The sequence below is a fragment of the Alosa alosa genome, chromosome 19 (assembly GCF_017589495.1).
Source record: "Alosa alosa isolate M-15738 ecotype Scorff River chromosome 19, AALO_Geno_1.1, whole genome shotgun sequence".
In the NCBI taxonomy this organism is placed as follows: Eukaryota; Metazoa; Chordata; class Actinopteri; order Clupeiformes; family Clupeidae; genus Alosa; species Alosa alosa.
In genome coordinates, this window is record NC_063207.1 from 8,760,372 (window position 1) to 8,780,117 (window position 19,746).

General features: G+C 43.2%; 2 protein-coding genes across 2 annotated transcripts in view; both read left to right on the plus strand.

Moving 5' to 3' along the window:
- Nucleotides 1-1,021: 1,021 nt before the first annotated feature.
- On the plus strand, nucleotides 1,022-3,648 carry cfd (complement factor D (adipsin)). Its single transcript, XM_048227853.1, has 5 exons — nucleotides 1,022-1,128; nucleotides 1,355-1,499; nucleotides 1,877-2,018; nucleotides 2,222-2,473; nucleotides 2,646-3,648. Exons 1-5 carry the CDS (start codon nucleotides 1,074-1,076, stop codon nucleotides 2,799-2,801), a joined length of 750 nt encoding a protein of 249 aa, XP_048083810.1. The 5' UTR covers nucleotides 1,022-1,073; the 3' UTR covers nucleotides 2,802-3,648.
- A 5,822-nt stretch (nucleotides 3,649-9,470) lies between these two features.
- dnaaf9 (dynein axonemal assembly factor 9) overlaps nucleotides 9,471-19,746 on the plus strand; it is a 34,325-nt gene continuing 24,049 nt past the window's right edge. The window contains exons 1-12 of the mRNA XM_048227373.1: nucleotides 9,471-9,486; nucleotides 9,715-9,865; nucleotides 13,284-13,363; nucleotides 13,818-13,943; nucleotides 15,595-15,719; nucleotides 16,131-16,227; nucleotides 16,339-16,445; nucleotides 17,691-17,768; nucleotides 18,041-18,142; nucleotides 18,914-18,969; nucleotides 19,272-19,407; nucleotides 19,590-19,671. Of these exons, the coding sequence (XP_048083330.1) occupies nucleotides 9,810-9,865; nucleotides 13,284-13,363; nucleotides 13,818-13,943; nucleotides 15,595-15,719; nucleotides 16,131-16,227; nucleotides 16,339-16,445; nucleotides 17,691-17,768; nucleotides 18,041-18,142; nucleotides 18,914-18,969; nucleotides 19,272-19,407; nucleotides 19,590-19,671 (1,045 nt within the window). The 5' untranslated portion in view covers nucleotides 9,471-9,486; nucleotides 9,715-9,809. The remainder of the gene's footprint in view (nucleotides 9,487-9,714; nucleotides 9,866-13,283; nucleotides 13,364-13,817; nucleotides 13,944-15,594; nucleotides 15,720-16,130; nucleotides 16,228-16,338; nucleotides 16,446-17,690; nucleotides 17,769-18,040; nucleotides 18,143-18,913; nucleotides 18,970-19,271; nucleotides 19,408-19,589; nucleotides 19,672-19,746) is intronic.

The following is a 19,746-nucleotide window of genomic DNA, read 5'->3' on the forward strand; positions in this document are numbered from 1 at the left end:
TAAGTCCAGTAAGCACATTTAAGGACACTTAAAGTAACTTAACCTGCTCAGCATCCCCATCCATTCCAATACACATAACTTTTCGAGGCTGTCTAAAGATGAGATTGTTATGATTTAACACAAACCAAATGCATTTGAAATTTGAATGGATGTTTGCAGCCAATCAAAGTTATCAGTGTTCTTTATACCGTCAATGGGAAAAATCCCCAAGGGCTCAGTGCAGAACTCTCGGACTGCGAACATTCGAATCACATTATTTGTGACCGTACTCCTCAACAGGTTCTATTATTCATAGTACATAATTTGTTTTAAGCTGTGTTGTACTGTTTTGATCTTTCTTATTATGTTCACAGGATAGTCATCAGGAGACTTTATAGAGACTGTTTTCTGGAAATATTTGTAATCATTAATTTCAAATCATTCAAATTTTAGAGTACTGATTAATTCAGTGCTATGAGTAGGCCTAATGAATAACAAGTTAAGTTTTTTTAATAGGTTCTGAACCTTTGGATGAGATTCACTCTCAGTGATGTTGAATGCAGTCAGACAATGTGACTGACTTGGATTATCAGGTTTTGTACAATTATGGCCATAATTTTGAGTCTCATTAAAAACAACAAGATGTGACAAGTAGCAAACCACTTCATAACTGGACTCCGTTTAAGTAGCCTAGTTTTCACTATGTGTTACCGATTTAAATTTATTGAGAAACGATTCCACCCAATAGGCCTATTTGTGATTTTGAGGGCATTAATTGCAACACTTTGCTGCATTTCTCTCAAACCCTTTATGCGTGCCAAACGTAAAAAAATGTTTTTTTGCCTACATCTAGATTTTAATAGGAGTCTACCAACAAATAGTGCCATTAATCAAACCTGTTGTACGAAACATGCAAGAGGTGAAAAGAGCGAAGAAAAAAACGTTTTGTCGGTGGGTGTAGCAGAGGAGAGAGATTTATGTCTCTCTTCTAGCTACTCCCACTCTTTTTACTTCATCTATAAAAGAGGGAGCTGCAGTCTTGAGGGTTTCAGACTTCTCTTGTTTGCTTCTTTGAAGCCAAAGGTCTATTCAGGATGCTGGGAGGAATTCTACTGACCAGTGCCATTCTGTGGGCATCGGTGCTGCCTGGTGAGTTAGCTCTACAACTTTTCTTTTTTGTTTTTTTTGGTGTATCAACATAACTTGAGTAAAAAGCCTCATCATTCAATGTCATGTTGAATAGGTTCTCTGGAATAATCACTTGCGTCATCCAATGCCGTTTTAGTTTGCCAGACATTTCAATATGACGAAATAGTATGGAGCCAGACCTCTGGAAAAAAGGAAAAGGTTAATAAGCATGATTCATTTCCGACAGGTGAGAGCGTGACCGGCGGGAAGGAGGCTGTGGCCCACTCGCGACCCTACATGGCGTCCGTGCAGCTGAACGGAACGCACGAGTGCGGCGCGTTCCTCATCGCGAGTCAATGGCTCCTGAGCGCGACTCACTGCTTCAGGGATGGGTGAGCATTACGTTAACACACCGGGATTAACTTTGAATGCTAAAGCACTCCGATGAGAAGTGAAGAATTCAAGACGGAAAAATAGGTCAGTCTCGTTACAGATTTAGAACGTATTAAAGGATTTTTTTTTTATCTTGGCAACAGGCCTATCGTTTGTCTAAAACTTACAATGAGTCCAACATGATACAATTCAGACATTAGAAAATTACAAAAATAAAACATTCAGCTGCGAAAACGAAGGCATTTGATAGTGGATGTTGCTTACTTTTACCTTAAATTGGCTTAAAATGTCACTGTATGCTTGAGAAATTTTAGAAGGCCAAATGATGACCAAGTTGAAGTAAACACCAACAAGAATAGCCTTTTTTCCCCTGCAGAGCTGGGGGACGGACGGTTGTTGTCGGCCTGCACTCTCTGTCTGAGGAGGAGGCAACTAAAGAAACATTTCAAATTTCAGCTGTGTACAACCATCCTGATTTTAACATTCACAATTATGACAGTGACATCACTCTGATCAAGGTAAACAAGTGTGTGTGTGTGTGTGAGTGTGTGTGTGTGTGTGTGCGTGTGCGTTTCTGTATCTGCCTGTAAATGTTAACGTATCAGTGCATTAATAAAGCTATTCATTTTTCTACAGTAATGGTAAAGAAAGAGAGACTGATTGAGATAGAGATACATTCTAATGGAAATCCCTCCCGCTTTGTCATTCCTGTGTTTGGCAGCTTGATCGGCCAGTGGTGGAGAGTGACACGGTGAAGCCGCTGTCCTATAAGCAGACAGGAGTCGAGCCTGCGGAGGATACCACTGTCGATACGGCTGGGTGGGGCTCGTTGAATAACCTGGGCTCTCGGCCTGACAAACTGCATGAGTTGACCATTAGAGTGAAGAGCAAGTGTGACCGCAGTGACTACTATGGGTCAAAGTTCACCAAGAACATGCTCTGCGCTGCTGGGATGCGTCAAGACACTTGTGATGTGAGTTCACATTCATACATTTACATATACTCAACAGTAGGCTACACCACACACACACACACACACACACACACAAATAACATCCATGCAGTTAAGACAGCTGCATGTAACTGTTGTCCATTGCCTCATGTTTTTTTATGTAAATCTCTCCATATCCTTCAATATCCTCTAGGGAGACTCTGGCGGTCCTCTGCTGTATAACGGTGTTGCTGTGGGGATCACGTCCAACGGGGGGAAGAAGTGTGGCACCAGCCGGAAGCCTGGCCTCTACACCATCATCTCCCACTTCGCTGAATGGATCCAGCAGACCATGACCGATAATGCCTAGCAGCCTGTTAGGCAATTAGCCAACGCACCACCACAGCCACCTGCCACGAAGCTTAATGTGTAACAGGACCAATCTCTGTAGAATTAGGAAAGGGCCACAAAGAATCAACTAGAAACATTCTGAACAATAGTCACAGGCTACTGCCCACCTCTGTGACTAGCTTCAAGAACATTAAGTGTGTCCTAGAATTATTAATTGTCAATTTTAACATAATGAGAACATGTGTACTGTGTTGTATACTGGTTTTCCAAATGTGAGGTAGATACCAACCTAATCCATTGCCATGGTTTACAGTGGCCTTCATTTATAGAATCAGTTCCAAAGACAGAATCACTTGCAATCAGACAGTTGTAAAGTGTAGACAATTATTTTACTTGGAGAGTGATCTTAATAGTCAAGAACAACAGTTTAACCTTTGTCTTTAAATAGGACGCTTTGTACAATGATAGTTTCATCCCAGAATCATTCTCAACCTTAATGGCAAACAAAATCGATGTTGGACTCTTTCAAAGTAAAGGCCCTTAAAGCATATTATGGACTAGACTGTAAAAACTGAGATCCTCTAAGTTACCATGGAAACAGAACCCCCTTCATGATCTTTTCACAACTTCTGAGTATCAAAGGCTGCACCACAAGCTCAAACATTTGTGCACACAGAGAGTAGCCACGATATTTATCTCAATGCTTTGCCAAAGAAGAAATACAGAGATTGCAGCATGAAAATCTCAAGCACATTTCTGAATCTATGAGACACACTATTAAAAAGACTCAGTCACATACACTGTTGGCTATTACATGTTACAATATGCACAATTCTATCTTCATAATAAAAGCCCTTTGAAAGTAATCCATACTGTTGCTAGTTTTGTTGATGATATTTTCCAGTAACTTCTATTCTAATCTCCAGCGCTGTCCATGGATATTACTGTTTACATAAGAGGAGGTCTTGAGCATGTTATGAAACCAAACAAGACAGTCTGAAGTAGATATAAAGTGTAATTTATGAGAGAGTCCTCCCTTCCTCAAATTTTGTTTGGAGGAGAGCAGAAAATAGCTCTGAATTTGAGAGATTATTTGTCACCCGTAGATAAGGGTGTTCTAAGACTGCCACAGCCTTCAGAAACAGCCTGATAGCACTCTGCAACTAGCAAAGCAAAGGCAGAAAAACATGATGATTGAACATATTTTACATGCATTCATCCACTGGATTTGAACTTTGCTTGTCATGCAATTTTGACTCAATCTCTCTCCTCCAACATTTCCCTGTCTCTGTATCCTTTTGCAGCTCTCTCATTCTCCCCTCCCTCAACACTCTCTTCATCCCCTCCTCCTCTCTCAACTATTTCCCTCCCCTTTCCTCTCCCCTCTCTTTATCTCCTCATCTCCCTTCCCCTCCTCTCCTCTCCCGTCCTCTCATTTCCTCTTTCCTCTATAGACCCTTTCAACAATAAAAACAAAAACAATGCTTGAACGTTCTATTTGGGCCCCAATCTACTTCCTCTGCATTAAGATAACATATGGAATGTTAAAACGGAAGCCTTGTGGGGCCAACTATGATGCTGATAATGGAACTCTCTTGAAAGGGTCCATGTTCCCCTCCACCTTTAACCCCTCCTCTCCTCTCCCTCTCCCTCCTCTCTCTTCCCCTCCTCTCCCTCTCCCTCCTCTCTCTTCCTCCTCTCTCCTCTCCCTCCTCTCCCTCTCCCTCCTCTCTCTTCCCCTCCTCTCTCTTCCTCTCCTCTCCCTCCTCTCTCTCCCTCTCCCTCCTCTCTCTCCCTCTCCTGTTCATCTACTCCCTCCATCTCCATTCCCTCTATCCCTCCATTTCTTCCTCCAACTCTCCCCTCCTCATAGTATCTCCTGCAGCCTCCCCCTCCTCTCCACTTCTATCTTTTCCTGTAGCCCAGTCTTTCCTCTCCTCTTCTTCTTCTAGTCTGTCACTATCTCTTCCTCTCCTCTCAGCCCCTTGCTTCTCCTCTCCTCCCCCCAGCATGTATCTCTTCCTCCTCCAGCTCTCTTCTCCTCATCTCATCTCTCTTCTTTTTATTCTCCCTTGTCTATCTCTTCCTCCTCTCCCTCCTCCTTATCTCCTCTTTTCCTCTCCTCCTCTCCCTCCTCCTCCTCTCCTCTCTTCCTCTTCTCCTCTTTCTCTTCTCTCCTGCCTCTATCTCTTTTTCTCCTCCTCCAGCTCTTTCCTCCTCTCCTCCAGCTCCTGGTTGCTGAAGCGAGGACAGACATATGGCCTCCCTCCGTGGGAGGCGGCCAGCTTGCGGACCCCTCCCAGCAGGTCCCGCACCTGGGCGTGGCTCACGGGGTTCCGGAGGCTTCCGTGGTTCAGCACATGGTAGCGGCTGCCGCAGAGACGCACCATCTCCTGCAGCGATGGGTGCGCGTTGGCCAAATAGCTGTCGATGTTGCCCACAGTCCCCAAGTTGCCGTGGGGGTCGTCACGGGTGAAGAGGATGAGAAGATATTCAACGATATCACCACCGAATGTCTGCTGGATATATGTGAGGAGCTGACTTTCACCCTGAGTGAAACGTCCCACCTGCGTGGGTGCACATACACACACACACACACACACACACACACACACAAACACACACACACACACAGCACTTTGAAATATGTGATGAAAAGTGCATTATAAATAAAGTGTATTATTATTATTATTATTATTATTATTATTATTATTATTATTATTATTATTATTACTACTACTACTACACACAAACACACAAACAAAGACATGCACTTATAAAACTGTTTTAAATAACATGATTTATGTTTGTGCCTATCGCCCTCTTGTGGGGAGACCATGACATTGAGAGGCCTCTGCAGGCAATAGGAACAAATTGAAGTGCACACACTAAAACATCAACACACCTGCATAACTAACACAAAGGCATGTGGCCCAGGCAGAGACAGTGCCAGGCAGTCTCTCACATCATTCAACCTCTCCGTGTCATCTTCGTCCCAGAGTTCCGGAGTATCCACGACGACCAGACGGTGTCCATCCACACAGATCTCCCTGCGCTCACAGCACTCTGTGCCGCCCCGGCTCTCTTCTCTCAGTCGGTTGGTCGGGAATCGGCTTGTTGCCCTGGTCAGGATAGTGTCTGCTGCCGAGGTCTTGCCACTGCCAGACAGACCCAACAAGACGATTGTAGTCTGACCTTTCTCTCCACTCTTAACTGATGCTGTAAGAGCCAATGAGAAAAAGCAACATACAAATAACAACAGTAGTTAAATTTAACAGTAAACCATTTAAAAAGTTGGTAAGACTACACCAAGGAGAACAGCAATAATAAACAATGTCAATTAAATCAATAGCCTAATGAAAATAAATAAAGACTATAATATACAAACCATAACGCATAAGTAACACTTAATAAACTCAGTGTATGTTGAACAGCCTTTAGACCCCTCTTGAAAGACCCAAAACTATCACAGGAACGGAGAGAACTGGGCAACTCATTTCAACAACAAGGAACCACTGAGGAAAAGAGTCTTGAGTTTGCATTTATGGCTGGTTGACATGGTGCACATTCATTCAGCACAAAACAACAATTGCCACTCTTAGTATTTTCAGAGATCATATTCATCATAAGTCCCCGACATCATAAACATGGTTTATGTACATAGAGGAATTATAAAGCATTTGTTATGTTCTCAACTCAGAAACATAGACGGACAGTCATAAAGATAGACAGAGAAACACACTTTACCAGTGTTGTTCCCAGATTTGTCTAAAAGACTCTTATATCCCCTAACTGCTTCAGCACAGCTCTCTTTTCTGGCCTCCCACTTCTTCTTCTCAGCCTCCTCCCTCTCTCTCTCCTCCGCATGCCTCCTCTTCAGCTCCTCAACCTCCTTCGCTCGCACCTCGTCATGCTGCCGCAGTCGCTCTGTCACCTCCGTCTCCTTCGCCGCGGCCTCGGACAGTTTCTCTTTCAGCATGGCTATGGCGACGTCCTGCGTGCGCTGGTGCCGCGCCACGCCGTACATGTCGGCCGTGTAGCCCTCCTGCAGGCCGCTCTGCGACAGCGCGTAGTCAGCCATGGCCAGCAGCGCCTCCGCCTGGTCAGAGGACTTCCTTGCCACGTCAGCGTTGCTGCTGAGCCGGCAGAAGCGCCCGTCGCAGATGTCGACCAGCTCCAGCAGACCTTCCTCAAACTCCTGGGCGAGGGCGGAAGATGCAGATGTTCTCAGGGAGATCACCAGGAGGAGGCTGAAGGCTGCATCCCCGAAGGCGATCCGCAAGACGTCCACTGCACGCCGCTCCTTCGGACCGAAGGCCTCCCCGTGGAGGACCAGCAGGAAGGCCTGCAGTCCGCCCTCCAAAGCCAAACTGGTGAATGAGTCCAATTCAGCAATGATTTCCTCATCCTTCAGCTCAGGGTTGAGAAGGCCCTTTGTGCTGCATAGGGTCAGCTCCCTGTCCGCCACTGCCAGGGTAACATCATAGTCTCCACAAGGCCCTTTCTGCTCACTTGAAGAGCTTTGTTTCACACAGCTCAGTAACATGTCCCAGTCCTCCTGGCAGGACCCGACCACCAGCATCTGACTGGTTTTGTTGAAACTGTCTGAATACACAACAGATTGAATTACCTAATATGGATTTGCTGTATTTTTGCACTCTTTCTAAAAACCAACAGTTAACTGGTTCACTAAACTTTTGTTGCCATAATGCCACAGAAATCCTCACCATTGCACTCTTCCGTGGCAAAGGCCTCTTTCACTCTCCTCATCTATGCTTTGCATATGTGTGCAGTGTTTGAATAAGTAGCCATAGAAGTACTTCTGCTGCTTCATGATAACATCTGAAGTACTATGCACCCAGTGTGTCTTTTGGATAAGTAGCCATTAACATGAATAGGCAGTCTGAACAGTTTAAACAGTAAAATGAAGTAATAACTTACTCTGAGACATCGTTCTCACCACAACCAGCGGCAGTTTGAAGGTGAAGTGAGCTGAGGACTTGGAACAGGATTTGCTACTTTGTGTGAAGGAGGAAACAAAGCTCTTTTAAACATCCAGATGCGCACAATATATATGCTATTGCTTGCATCTTTATGTGTACCACGAGAGATACCTGATCCAGAAACAGTTTGGTGACCAACATTGACAACACTGGAAAAGCTACAGATGATCATAGGCTGATCCCTGGTCAGTGAAAGTGACTCATGACTGCAGACATTTGTTTTGCCTGACACGAGGAAGTGCATTCCTCTTTGTCAAAGGACTGTGAGAGATGACTGATTGCCTGTGCACTTCCTCATTCTGTTCAATCACGTTCACCGTGTGGGAGTCAGGGCCATGAGACACAAGACTGGAATGGCTAGTGAAAGGACAAGGAGGAGTAGCCTCACACAATACTGAAACACCTCAGTATGTTAAGAACTATATTAAGAACATAGGGTACAAATGTATCCTAAAGAATTTTAAACATAACAAATTTAGTCAGGTGCTCAACAACACACTGCTAAAAAAAAGGCTGTATGAGACTGATAGACTCATACAGCATAGACTGATGCTTGAAACAGGAGACTTCACAAATAAAAGCAGACCTGCAACCAGACCTATATGGGCTTTTCATGTCAACTTGTGCTCTTCATTTGACTTGATCTGCTTCTTCGCCAACACAAACTGTGTCACCTTTGATTCAAATAGACGGTGTCAGTGAATGAGCTGTGTGCTTTGAGGGGTCTTTTAATGAGCAGTCATGCCCTTAAAGGTGAGTGCAAGAGATAATAAACATGTAACTCAGCATGTATCTCTGCCATAGGCTACATAAACTATTAGTCTCCCATAGACAACGCCTAGCCTATGTGCAAACTTGTGTAGGCCTATAGCCTATAAGCATATGATACAGCCTGTCATAGCCTAGTAGGCCTACAGTATTTTTACCAGCCAGGATTTCCTTTAACCCGATGACACAAAGGAATAAGTCAAACCAACAATAGGTAGCAGGAAAACAGAGGAAATGGTGTGTGTGTGTGTGTGTATGTGTGCATGTGTGTTAGGTCTGTCATAGGCCATGAAATTTGAAAAGTTAGGCTATCACTTTTGGGGGGACGTAGGACTAGCCTATGTTGTAATGAACCCCATGTTGAAGCCTATGTTGTAAATGAAGGATGAGATGAAATGAGGATGAGGATGAGATGAGATGAGTTGCCATCCAAATGCTTAATGTGGATATGATTTTTTTTAAGTAGGCTTTAGTAATGCATCAACACTGCTTCACACAGACAGTTGTGTCTAGTCATCATTTCTATGGAGGATATGAGTATTTGGAGTGACATCATTGCTCGATGCTGAGAAACCATTGTGAGAATCTAGAAATTCATGTTTTCGTTGTTTAGTACGCGCGGCCGCTCCGTTTGCTGGTCCATGCAGACACAAAATATTCTAGCCTGGTGTCGGAGTAGCCAGTCTGGCGACTGCCTCTGTAATGTAACTTGCCCAAGACTATTGCATTCTTGGAAAATATACTCAGTCAACGAGATCAAGAAAGTAATCCATTAAATTCATTCCTTATATTTTCGTTCTTTTGTCATCCATTTTCCTTCCTCAAACCACAAGACCAACTATATTTCCTGCCGAAGAAAGGGATTGCTGTAGGATTGCAAGGGTTGCTGCTGTCAAGGGACGCCCGTGTTACTTGGACTTTCTCACTACAAGGGTAAGGATGTTCACTGAGTGTCAATATTTACCTTTGTAATCGTGTACTATCCGCAACCATGATAAAGATAAACGTTTCAGTTATTATTGTGGTGATGGGATGACACAGTATATGTTTCAGTTCAAAATCTCGTTTTTCAATCGCCGTTGGTATTACCTTACTGCCCCAATTTTCGTAAATGGTATGGGCGGTTACTATGCCTCCATCTCTCTGTTTCGTTCTACACAGCCTTCTCGACTGTTGATGATGGAGTTTCACCGCGGGGTCATCAAGAATAACGCAGAATTCTAAAAACGTTATTTTTGAATGTGCCATTGTCCAAAATGACTAGCATACGGAGGAAAAGTGGAAAATATTCACCAATGAGCTCGGCAGTCAGGTAACGTTAATAACTTTTTTTCTTCTAGTGACATTTTCTTTTTTTGAATGTAGGTTAGTAGGATGTTTCAGGTCGCCGCGCAGCGCAGCTGCGAGCGAATACAGATGTTGACCCGGCTTTCTCATCCATACTGTCCAGCATCCACTAACGTCACGTTAACGTTTACAGTTACTACCATTAACACTTAGATAACGTTAATCTAACGAGCTATTTTTGCTAACGGTAAGATCATCGGTAGGGTTGACTAGCATGACATGCCATGTATTTTTTTTTAATTTGGTCTTAAATTGAAGACTGTAGATGCTATCTATCATAGCTACATTTTGAATGTCTGCGCCATATTGAGCTAGCACCGTTGACGTTAACGTTAGAAACGGTCAAGTTTTAAGATAACGTTAACGTTAGCTGGCTTAGGTTTGATATTTCGAATAACGTCAGCAGCTGTCATTGAATAATTCAGTGGGTGATAATAGCCTAACGTTATCTCATCGTTTTGTTAACCAAGTTAACGTTAACATAATGTAACGTTAACGTTAACCTTAAATGTGTTTGTCTACGTTATGCGTTTTCTGTCTTTGTTATTAAAGCTTTAAACCTCTAACGTTAACGTTATTCTACACAACCAATGCTGTTACTTATTTATTTTATCTTCCAACCTTAGCCATTGCTATGGCGAGAAAATGCACGTGCCTGCGGTATTCTGCATTAACGTTATAGAGGGGAAAACGTCAGGGGGAAATCCTAGTAGTGCATTAATGCCCGCATCCATCTTGAAGGATCAGGGCTGGACGGTAAAGAGGGATGTAAACATCCGCTGCAGTGCATGGAGCTCAGTACCATGAAACGTGACTTGATTTTAGATGCGATATCCTATCTAGCTGGTTTGCTGGATGATGATTAAAGCTTGAGATTAAGATTCCAGACTGGCCTCGCCCTGCCCGACGAAATACTGCGTTTGCCCACCCAATTAACCTACTAACTGGACGTATTAAGGTCACGTTTGGTGGAGTTTATTGTACGGAGTCGCGAAAAACAGTGGCACGGAGGAGGCCAGAAGCAGAGGGGGAGTGGGGTTTCTAGGAGACTGAAGCTCTGCATTGTTGTCGACCTCTTCACTTCAACTCTCACACAAAAAGACAAAGCTCTGCATAGTTTAAGCAGCAGTTTCTCATAGATTCACAGATACGAAAGAAGCCACCAAAGCCTAAAGGAGATCTTAAGACACAATGGATGCATTCATGTCAACAATAGGAAACAATATGTCTGGTGTGATAATGACATTATTGCATTATTCCATGCAATGCATTTACTGATGTATCATTCACAACAATGTCAGGGCACAGTGGAATCATTGTGCTTGAAAGTTGTGGAATGAGTTTTCCTTTGCTGTGTGGACTAGGGCACACTTGGCCTAATAAACTGCAGGGAAGGGGGCCGAGTTTCTTGGGGCTTGCAGACCCCTCAGGAAAAAAAATATACTGCACATGCCTAGACATGTTCTGCTTCAGCTGCCATAGGCTGCATATGCATGTTTTTCTCCATCTAGTGCTCACGGGAAAGTCCTTTGGGACATTATTTATGACCATTTCTGATTCCTCTTTTTTCTGCTCAACACAAAGATGGGACCAACAGAGTCCTCCCCCTGTTGTAGTTGAATGAGGTTACTTCATATTATGATCAATGTGCTATGAGCAATTTGGGTTATTTTTCTTTGATGACTTCCAAACAATGGGCACTGGGTTATTTTTCTTTGATGACTTCCAAACAATGGGCATTGTCTTATGGCACTTTGCAGAAACTAGCCTTAATCTCAATATAATGGAATATGATTGCTTTTGGGAAACTAGAATGAGGTTCTTGTCTGAAGACAGTTTTTCTAGTACCCAGTTCTGGGGTTGTCATCTAATGCTACAAGTGTTAGGCTGTATCACATGCCAAATGTTTTGTTACCACAACATTTCACAGTTTGAATGGTGTTCATGTGGCAAAAATGTTCACAATGGTAAGTTAAAATAGCATTAATGGTAAGAGAACCACATTGGGCTTTCAGTCAGACCTAAGGTTAAGTTGTCCTAATTGGCACCAGTATGTGCTGTTTCACTAAAAAGTGAGAAACCATTGTTCGAAGCCCACTTTTAACAGAGAGTCTATTGATTGCACGGGAATAGTCAACGCCTTGTCACTTTCAATTGAGCAAAGCACAGGCTGATTCCAGTTTAGAGTGTGGATGCAGGCCTAATGGATGTGCTCACATCAACCAAATTGTCACCTAAATGATCAATATGCCAATAACATTTGGGACTGTAGTTTAAAAGGGCCAAATGAGTTCACCATACTGGTTATCAGTATTCTGATTATCATTTCAATGACAGCGAGTAAAGCCTAGCTTTTACAAAGATTCTCAAATTCATTTGTTGTACAAAGCTATATGAATGGACTATGAGACCTTCCACCAGGCCTACATAATTTAGGCTGTTGTGGGCACAAAAAATCCTGAGCATCTTTACCAACAACATTGTCAAAAATGTTGTCAGCTGTGTTGTTCAATGTGTTGGCAAGCTAAGTTATTGACTGTGACAAGTGAGCTCACTAGTTTTGGGGTAAAAACCCCCTTAGGGTAACTTGCAGACTACGAAAAACTCATATTTTTCACAGCTGCCGACATTCATTTTACATTATAATTCTATGGAGTAGACTGTGTTTTCAAAAAAGTCCTCGACTTTAAAACACGATCACAGGTGTGTTTTTAAAGTTGAGAAATGTTCAACTTCTAGCGGAAAAAAACTAACCTGACCCTAGCCAGATGAATTTCGCTCCGCCTAGCTCCACTCATCCATCTGGAACCGATCCATTGAAGTGTTGATTCAGAAGACTGGGCCTAATCAAAAAATGCTTGCATATGATTGAATAAGCCACTTGTCCGTCATCTATTGACGTGCTACTTCAACCACTCACATCGAAGCCAACCCGTGATGCTAATAACAGTCTCACAGTCGCTTCTACGCTATGTCACATCTATGAAACTCCCGCCCTGCGTCCTGATTGGCTGAACCATAAACTCGGTTGCAGAAATCACTCTCAATGGAAGAGGTCCCAGATGGATGTGAGTGAAGCTAGGCGGAGCTAAGCGGAACGAAATTCATCTGGCTAGGGTCAGGTTAGAAAAAAACACCCTAAGTCTAAGCTTTTTGGAGTAAAAACAATGGCAGATTTTTTAAAAACTGAAAAAGTGGTCTGCACAACTTTTCTTGTCAGAAAAAGAAGCCTGAACGTACCCTTACTCCCCCTTTAGCCATGTTTGTTGTGTCACAGTAGCATCTCTGTACAGTGTTCAGGCTTAAGGCATGGAGGTTAGAAGATTGCATCTTGTGAATCTGATAGCCGTCCTCAATGTAACTTTAACCTGTTTGTTCCCCAGCTGCTCTCGCCTGCGACAGCTCCAGGCCCTACTGAAGGATGGCGCCAGCAACGCACCTGATGCCATACTCTGCTCTTTAGGTGTGTGTGGGTGTGTGTGGGGGTCCATATACGACAGTGAAAGATAGTGTAACTGGAAGGTATTATGATTAGATGAATAATCCTAACCCCATGGTGTTCAGCCTCATTTTAGAGAATGACCTTATAATCCTTATACAGATCTATTCAAAATTCTGTGTGACTGTGTTGGTGTGTGTGTGTGTGTGTGTGTGTTACAGATTACATTTACTATTATTAAGTATCAAACAGAGAGAGAGATTAAATTCATAATTACTAAATTTCAAATCTATAATCCTCCATTGAAAATTTGACTTATGCGATATGGATGTCTTATGGATTAAGCACATATCTGAAGCCTTGTGTGTTAATGTATTAAACCCCTGGGGCTGGTGGCCTAACCAGTCCTCTCTGTTCCTAAGCAAAGGGGGTACAACTGCTTCGGTGTTGAATGTCTTTGTCTATGTGTGTGCGTCAGGAATTGATAGCCGGTACAATGAGGGCTGCACTGAGCTGGCAAACTACCTGTTCTTTGGCCTGTATCGGCCCAACCAGCTGGACCTGGATCACATCTCAGATGACCTTGCAGAAGAGGTGCTGGACGGTGCGTATCCCCTATCAAACCTAAGGCCTACTACCTTCTCCACAGAGACTCTTTTTGTATACCGTGAAGCTATTATGTGTTTAATACAAAGTAACTATCTATTAACTATTAACTAACTAGCACAAGTTAACTATTATGGCAGAAAAACTGGTGCCTAGATGTACTAATAATTACCGCCAAATTACCGCCTGTTTCTCATGCTTTTTGTACCTTAAAACATGGCATCTTATGTACAAAACTGATTGCACTTAGATCAAAGCGCATTTTGCGTGCCACTAGAGCACAAAATGGCTATCAGCGCTTTTCTTACTGATATATGCATTTATAGGAAGGCGAAAGAGAAGTGGGAGTATCGCGCAAACAGGGGAGGAGAAGTGTTAATACCGATTGATTAGGTATTCCGCCATATGTATGAAAACAGCGCACATCTGTTTTGCAGTGAAAAACTTCTGCCTGTTAAAAGCAGGTGTAATCCAAATTCCGGTTAAATGTGTCAATTAGAGAAACTTTTAGAGACAGCTGAATCAGTATTCAGAGCATCAGTTTTCTTCATTGTACTATGTGAAAAGCAGCCTAAACTTTTGTTTGCCTTTCTAATATCATATTTTCACTTTCACAACATCCACTTCCCAATCTGCTAGACTAGGTAATTAAGTCAGCCATAGTCTACGTGCAGTAAAGTGTTTTTATAAGTGGATTAGAAGAACTACTAGGCCTAGCCTGTATATCGCTGCTTGTTGACATGTTATTATCATGTATGATCGCTAAACTTTGATTCTTGTTAATGTCGCAATCGGTTAACTCCATTCAGCTGTGCTTGTGGTTCAGCTGTGGGCACGCAATTTGTGTTGTAGAGGGGGCGGTGATGAACGCTGTTTACGTAATGAAGTGACAGCTTAGTAAATTCCATGCATCATGACAAAGCACAGCGTTGGCTTTCTGCGCATACCAAAACTCGGTATTAGTGCTTTCTTTGTACATCGGACCCTGAGTGTAGCTGGTATACTTCTACTTTATTTTTTATTTCTTTACTGCTGGCTTGTGTAATGGCTGTGTTTAAAAAGAATATGTTGCGGCACAGACAAAACAAATGGTTGTGTTTATAGGTCAATTTCACCAAATAAGGGAATGTTGCTGGTATTAGTTATTTCAGTAGTTATTTCAGTAGTTATCATCAGTTATTTAGAGAAAATGTTGTGGCTGTATCGAAAGTCATGTAATAATTAGCTGGCGTATACTTGAGCTGAGGGACAAAAGCCCAGCACAGCTGCCGGACTGGAGTGGGGAGACCCTTGAGTCGTGTCCGCTGTCTCAGCGGTCAGGAATGCACCGGGGGGGGGGGTTGAGCGCGGGGGATGGGGGCAGATATCAGCACGTGGATGGGCCTTGCCAGAAGACAGGGCTGCACGTGATGACAGCTCTCGAGTTGCCTTGTCTCCCCCCACTGCCTTTGCCTTTGTTTTTCCTTGCCCTTTTATTTTGGCGATGTTTATCGGCGCTTGTTTTCCTGCCAGGCCCCGCTTGCCCTCTGGCTGTACTCTGTTACATTGTGTTTATCTGGAGGTTGTGTTTTCCCTCTTGGTTTCAGTCTGGTGATCTGTGTGTGTGTGTTTTTAAGTCTGTTTGTTGCTTCTTTTTTTTTTGCCTGCAGATGTGATCCTGCTGATTAAAGCCGAGAGCGTCCACCTGTACTGCAACCCGTTGAATTATGAGTACTTGCTGCCCTTCGTAGCCCACTGGAGGAACCTCCATCTGCACTGCATGACAGAGACAGAGGTAACCCTGAGTTAGTTGGGCATGGACAGTGCCCCCAATCTGCCACACCGCCCTCCTACCGCTCCCTCCCAGGGCACAAGCATATGCCCAAACTGATCCCTTTTCTGAGGTTAATGACTTTAATCCCATGACATAGTAATCACTTTAAGATAAACCTCTTTCCCCCCTTTCTCCTCATGTCTCTTTCACTATCATATTGTTGTCAGTCTCGGTTTCTACTGTATCTCCTTTTTGCTGGCTCTTGTATATATATTTATATTATATATTTCTTTTGTTTTTTTTCTGTCTCTTCCTTGTTCTACTGTATCCTTTTTATTTCTCTTTTTTGCTCCTACATACTGTATGCTTGTGTGCTTGTTTCTTACTGTGTCTGTCTCTGTCTCTCTCTCTCTCTCTCTCTCTCTCTGTCAGTATGAGGATGAAGAGGCAGCGGAGGAGTTCAAGATCTCTAGTTTTGTGTCCATGGTGCAGGACTGTAGCCGCATTGGGATTCCCTACAGCTCCCAGGGTCAGTCCAGCTCCCCATCTCACCCACACACTCACGCTTTAGCTACAGTTTAATCAGCGCTTGTGCTTTGTCTTATTTTCTGTGTGTGTGTGTATGTGTATGTTCTTAAAGGTCACATGCAGAAATTTGACATGTTTATGCTGGAGAAGTGGCCCATCATTCAGGCCTTTGCTCTGGAGGGAATTGGAGCTGGAGGGTTTTTCACCATGAAATATAAGGTACAGACCAATTTACATTTACAGCAATGAAGAGCACTTTTTATTACAGCAGCAGATTCAGTTACACAGAAGGTAGAGACTGAACAAAATCGAAGCATAATTTACCAACAGAAATGTAGATGACAAATTTAATTTTAATATTGAAGCAATATAAGGCCTCTCAGAATATCATTTTTATTGAGTGTAAGAGTCAAACTGAACTGTAAGTGCTGTGTAATTGATTGTAAGGGACATGTTATGAAAGGACAACAGCCAGGGGCAGAGATAGCTGGCAGGAGCCGCAGTTTCAGTGCAAAGGTGATTGGATTTTGTTTGATAAGGTAGTTGAAAGTTTTTAAAGATGCTCTAAGTGATGCCACACGTTTTTTTAGGCTAAAACATTTTATGTCACTTACTGCAAACATGATCTAACCAACCACTAGCTGTCTGTGTCCTGAATACACTGTAAAAAAACGCGATCTCTGTGGACAGGCAAGAAAAACAACCTGGGCAAACTAGCCCATAAAAAACATAACAAACTGTTCCAGCAAATCACAGACGAGATGCGCGTTTAGGAAAGTTTAAATTGCACGGGAGCAGCACGAGAGGGAGGGGGAGGAAGTAGCGAGCTAGCTCTCTGTTTTGTTTGAAAGTCAACAGAAGTGACGTTACCCAGCATCGCTTAGAGCACCTTTAAGATTTTAAAAAATGCTTATTTTATGACACTTTACTGAAGCATTGAACAAAAGTTTTGAATTGAAAGATCAAGATGGCAGTCATATTACTCTTCTCTTTAGTCTGTTTCATTATGTTTCATTACAAATCTGTGAGAAAGTGCAGTAATCTAAATAGATCTAATTCTAACCAAGATTTAGTTCTATGACTGTTCTCATTTTGGGGTCTGATAAAGAAAGAATAAATCTCTTCTTTTTTAAAACAGAACAGACAAGATTTAAAAATGTATTTCTATAGTGTCTTATTTCCATTTTATTGTGAAGAAGAATTGTATGAAATCTAGTTGTGAACTCCGTAAAGAATCCAGATGAAATTGAAATGGTTCCTGACACAATCAATTTCATGAACGAGGTTATTAAACAAGTGCGGTTGACTTGATAATTCACTGTGATGAACACCCAGACTGCTAACTGGACTCGTATACCGTATATTTCAGGGATAACCAACATTTGTGATATTATTTGTTGAGGTTATTTGTGTGGTTGGTTGGTTGGTTGTTGGAATGATGACTATATTTTCTGGTCTGTTCAGCTAATGGACGTGAGTGAGAGGGTGTGGCAGACGTATGCTAGACTGGACCCCATGTCTCTGGACCGACTCATCACAGAGGTAGGCCAACACACCAATACCAAATACCTGCATCACACACATACACACACGTTAATGCACAAATACTATATTATTACAGTAATGCAGTGTGTATGTTGTGTGTGATGTCTGTATGCTACTGAGACCTTGAATTTCCCCTTGAGGATCAATAAAGTATCTATCTATCTATCTATCTATCTATCTATCTATCTAATGCCATGTCGTGTGAATGTGTTTATTGAGAGTATAAATTAGTGTAATTTATTTACCCATATCATGCATGTGTGTATCAGGACCTGGCCCTGTTTGAGAGGCAGTGGAGCAGCTTCTTCTCAAGTCTCAACATTGAGACACAGCTGTCCATGCAGGAACTCTCTGAAGCCCAAGCTGGAGAGGTACACACACACACACACACACACACACACACACACACACAGATCCCTGACAATCAAGTCACAGCACCTGCGGTTAGAAACCCACCAGTTACTTACTTATTGACTGATTCATGTGGCTGACGCGTTTATCCAAAGTGACTTACATGTGTCAATTATTACAAGGGCCAGTCTCCCCGGAGCAACTCAGGGCAAAGTGCCTCGCTCAAGGGCACAGTGGTGGCAGTCAGTAATCGAATCAACAAATTTGTCTGGCTGCTGCATGCTAGCCCAGCTCCTTATCCACTACACTACCACTGCCCCAGAGAGCGCTGATGGAAAAGAAACGCCATCAGTGTTTTCAAATAACACCATTGCCTAGTGTTTGTGCTGTAGGTTAACTGTGTAGCATGGGCTTTTGAAGTGATAAACCCATTTCACAGTGCCACAGGATTGTTACCCCCAGGAGCAGCCAACTCAAGACTAATTTATTCACTTGTCATGGCCGCACAGCAGCCGACACTAACGTGGAGTCTGGCTGCCTTGTGAAAGCAGCTGAACCGTGATGGTGTGGTGACATGTGGAGGCGAACTAATTAGTGTTGAGAGCTCTTAAGAAGTGATTAAGGCTTGAAATTCTGTCTCACACAGACACTTTTATTCTTTGAGTCTGTCTGTCTCTCTTTCTCTCTCTCTCTCTCTCTCTCCCTATTCCTCTCTCTCTTTCTCTCTCTCTCTCTCACTCTGTCTTTAACTGTTTGCTCATTCGCTCATTTCTTGTCTTTTCCCCACTCAGGCATTCCGCACTTACTTTTCCCACGGACTGATTTCCAGCAATATCTCAGACAAAAGGTAACTGCGACACTGCAGACACACATACACATGTGTGCGTGCACACATGCAGATCTTAACCCATATAGACACAGCTATCAATCACAGGCAAGACCCTCGAGCAACCTTTTCCCAGCTGGAATGTGTGCTATGCATTACTCCATCAAGTCATTTGTTTTCTGTCAGCAACACTAGACTGTTTGATCGTGAGCGTAATGGTTTTGTGTGTGTGTGTGTGCAATGTGTCTGTACATGTGTGTGTTTATGTCTGTGTGTGTGTGTGTGTGTGTGTGTGTGTGTGTGTGTGTGTGTTCATTGGGCAGTAAAAGCTGGCAGCCGTTTGCGCTGTTTGGGAGCCACTCGTCCATGGAGGACATCCAGAGCTATTGCTTCACCTTCCCCTCGGAGGGCCACCAGATCCGCAACACCGGGCCCCGCGGGGCCAGCTCCAAACACATGGTGAGGCCCCCTCACACACACACACACACACACACACACACACACACACACACACACACACACTGTTCCTGTAAACAAGACCATCTAAAAGTACCATCTTCTACCCCACATAACTCTGTTACACTGGGTTCATTTGGTTGTGCGTGTGTATGTGTGTTTGTGTGTGTGTGTGTGTTTTTCAGGTTTTGCAGTGCGTTGCCCCAAAAGGGCCTCTGGCATGTGCACGAACATACTTCTTCGGCACCACGCATGTCCCATACCTTGGTAAGTGTGAAGTGCATGATGTGTGAGCGTTTTTTAAGTGAGTGTTTATGTGTGTGTGTTTGTGTATGCATGTGA

Coding starts and splice junctions, on each gene's coding strand:
- cfd (XM_048227853.1), top strand. CDS start 1,074: ATGCTGGGAGGAATTCTACTGACCAGTGCCATTCTGTGGGCATCGGTG. Junction 1,129..1,354: donor GTGGGCATCGGTGCTGCCTG/GTGAGTTAGCTC, acceptor CATTTCCGACAG/GTGAGAGCGTGACCGGCGGG. Junction 1,500..1,876: donor ACTCACTGCTTCAGGGATGG/GTGAGCATTACG, acceptor TTTCCCCTGCAG/AGCTGGGGGACGGACGGTTG.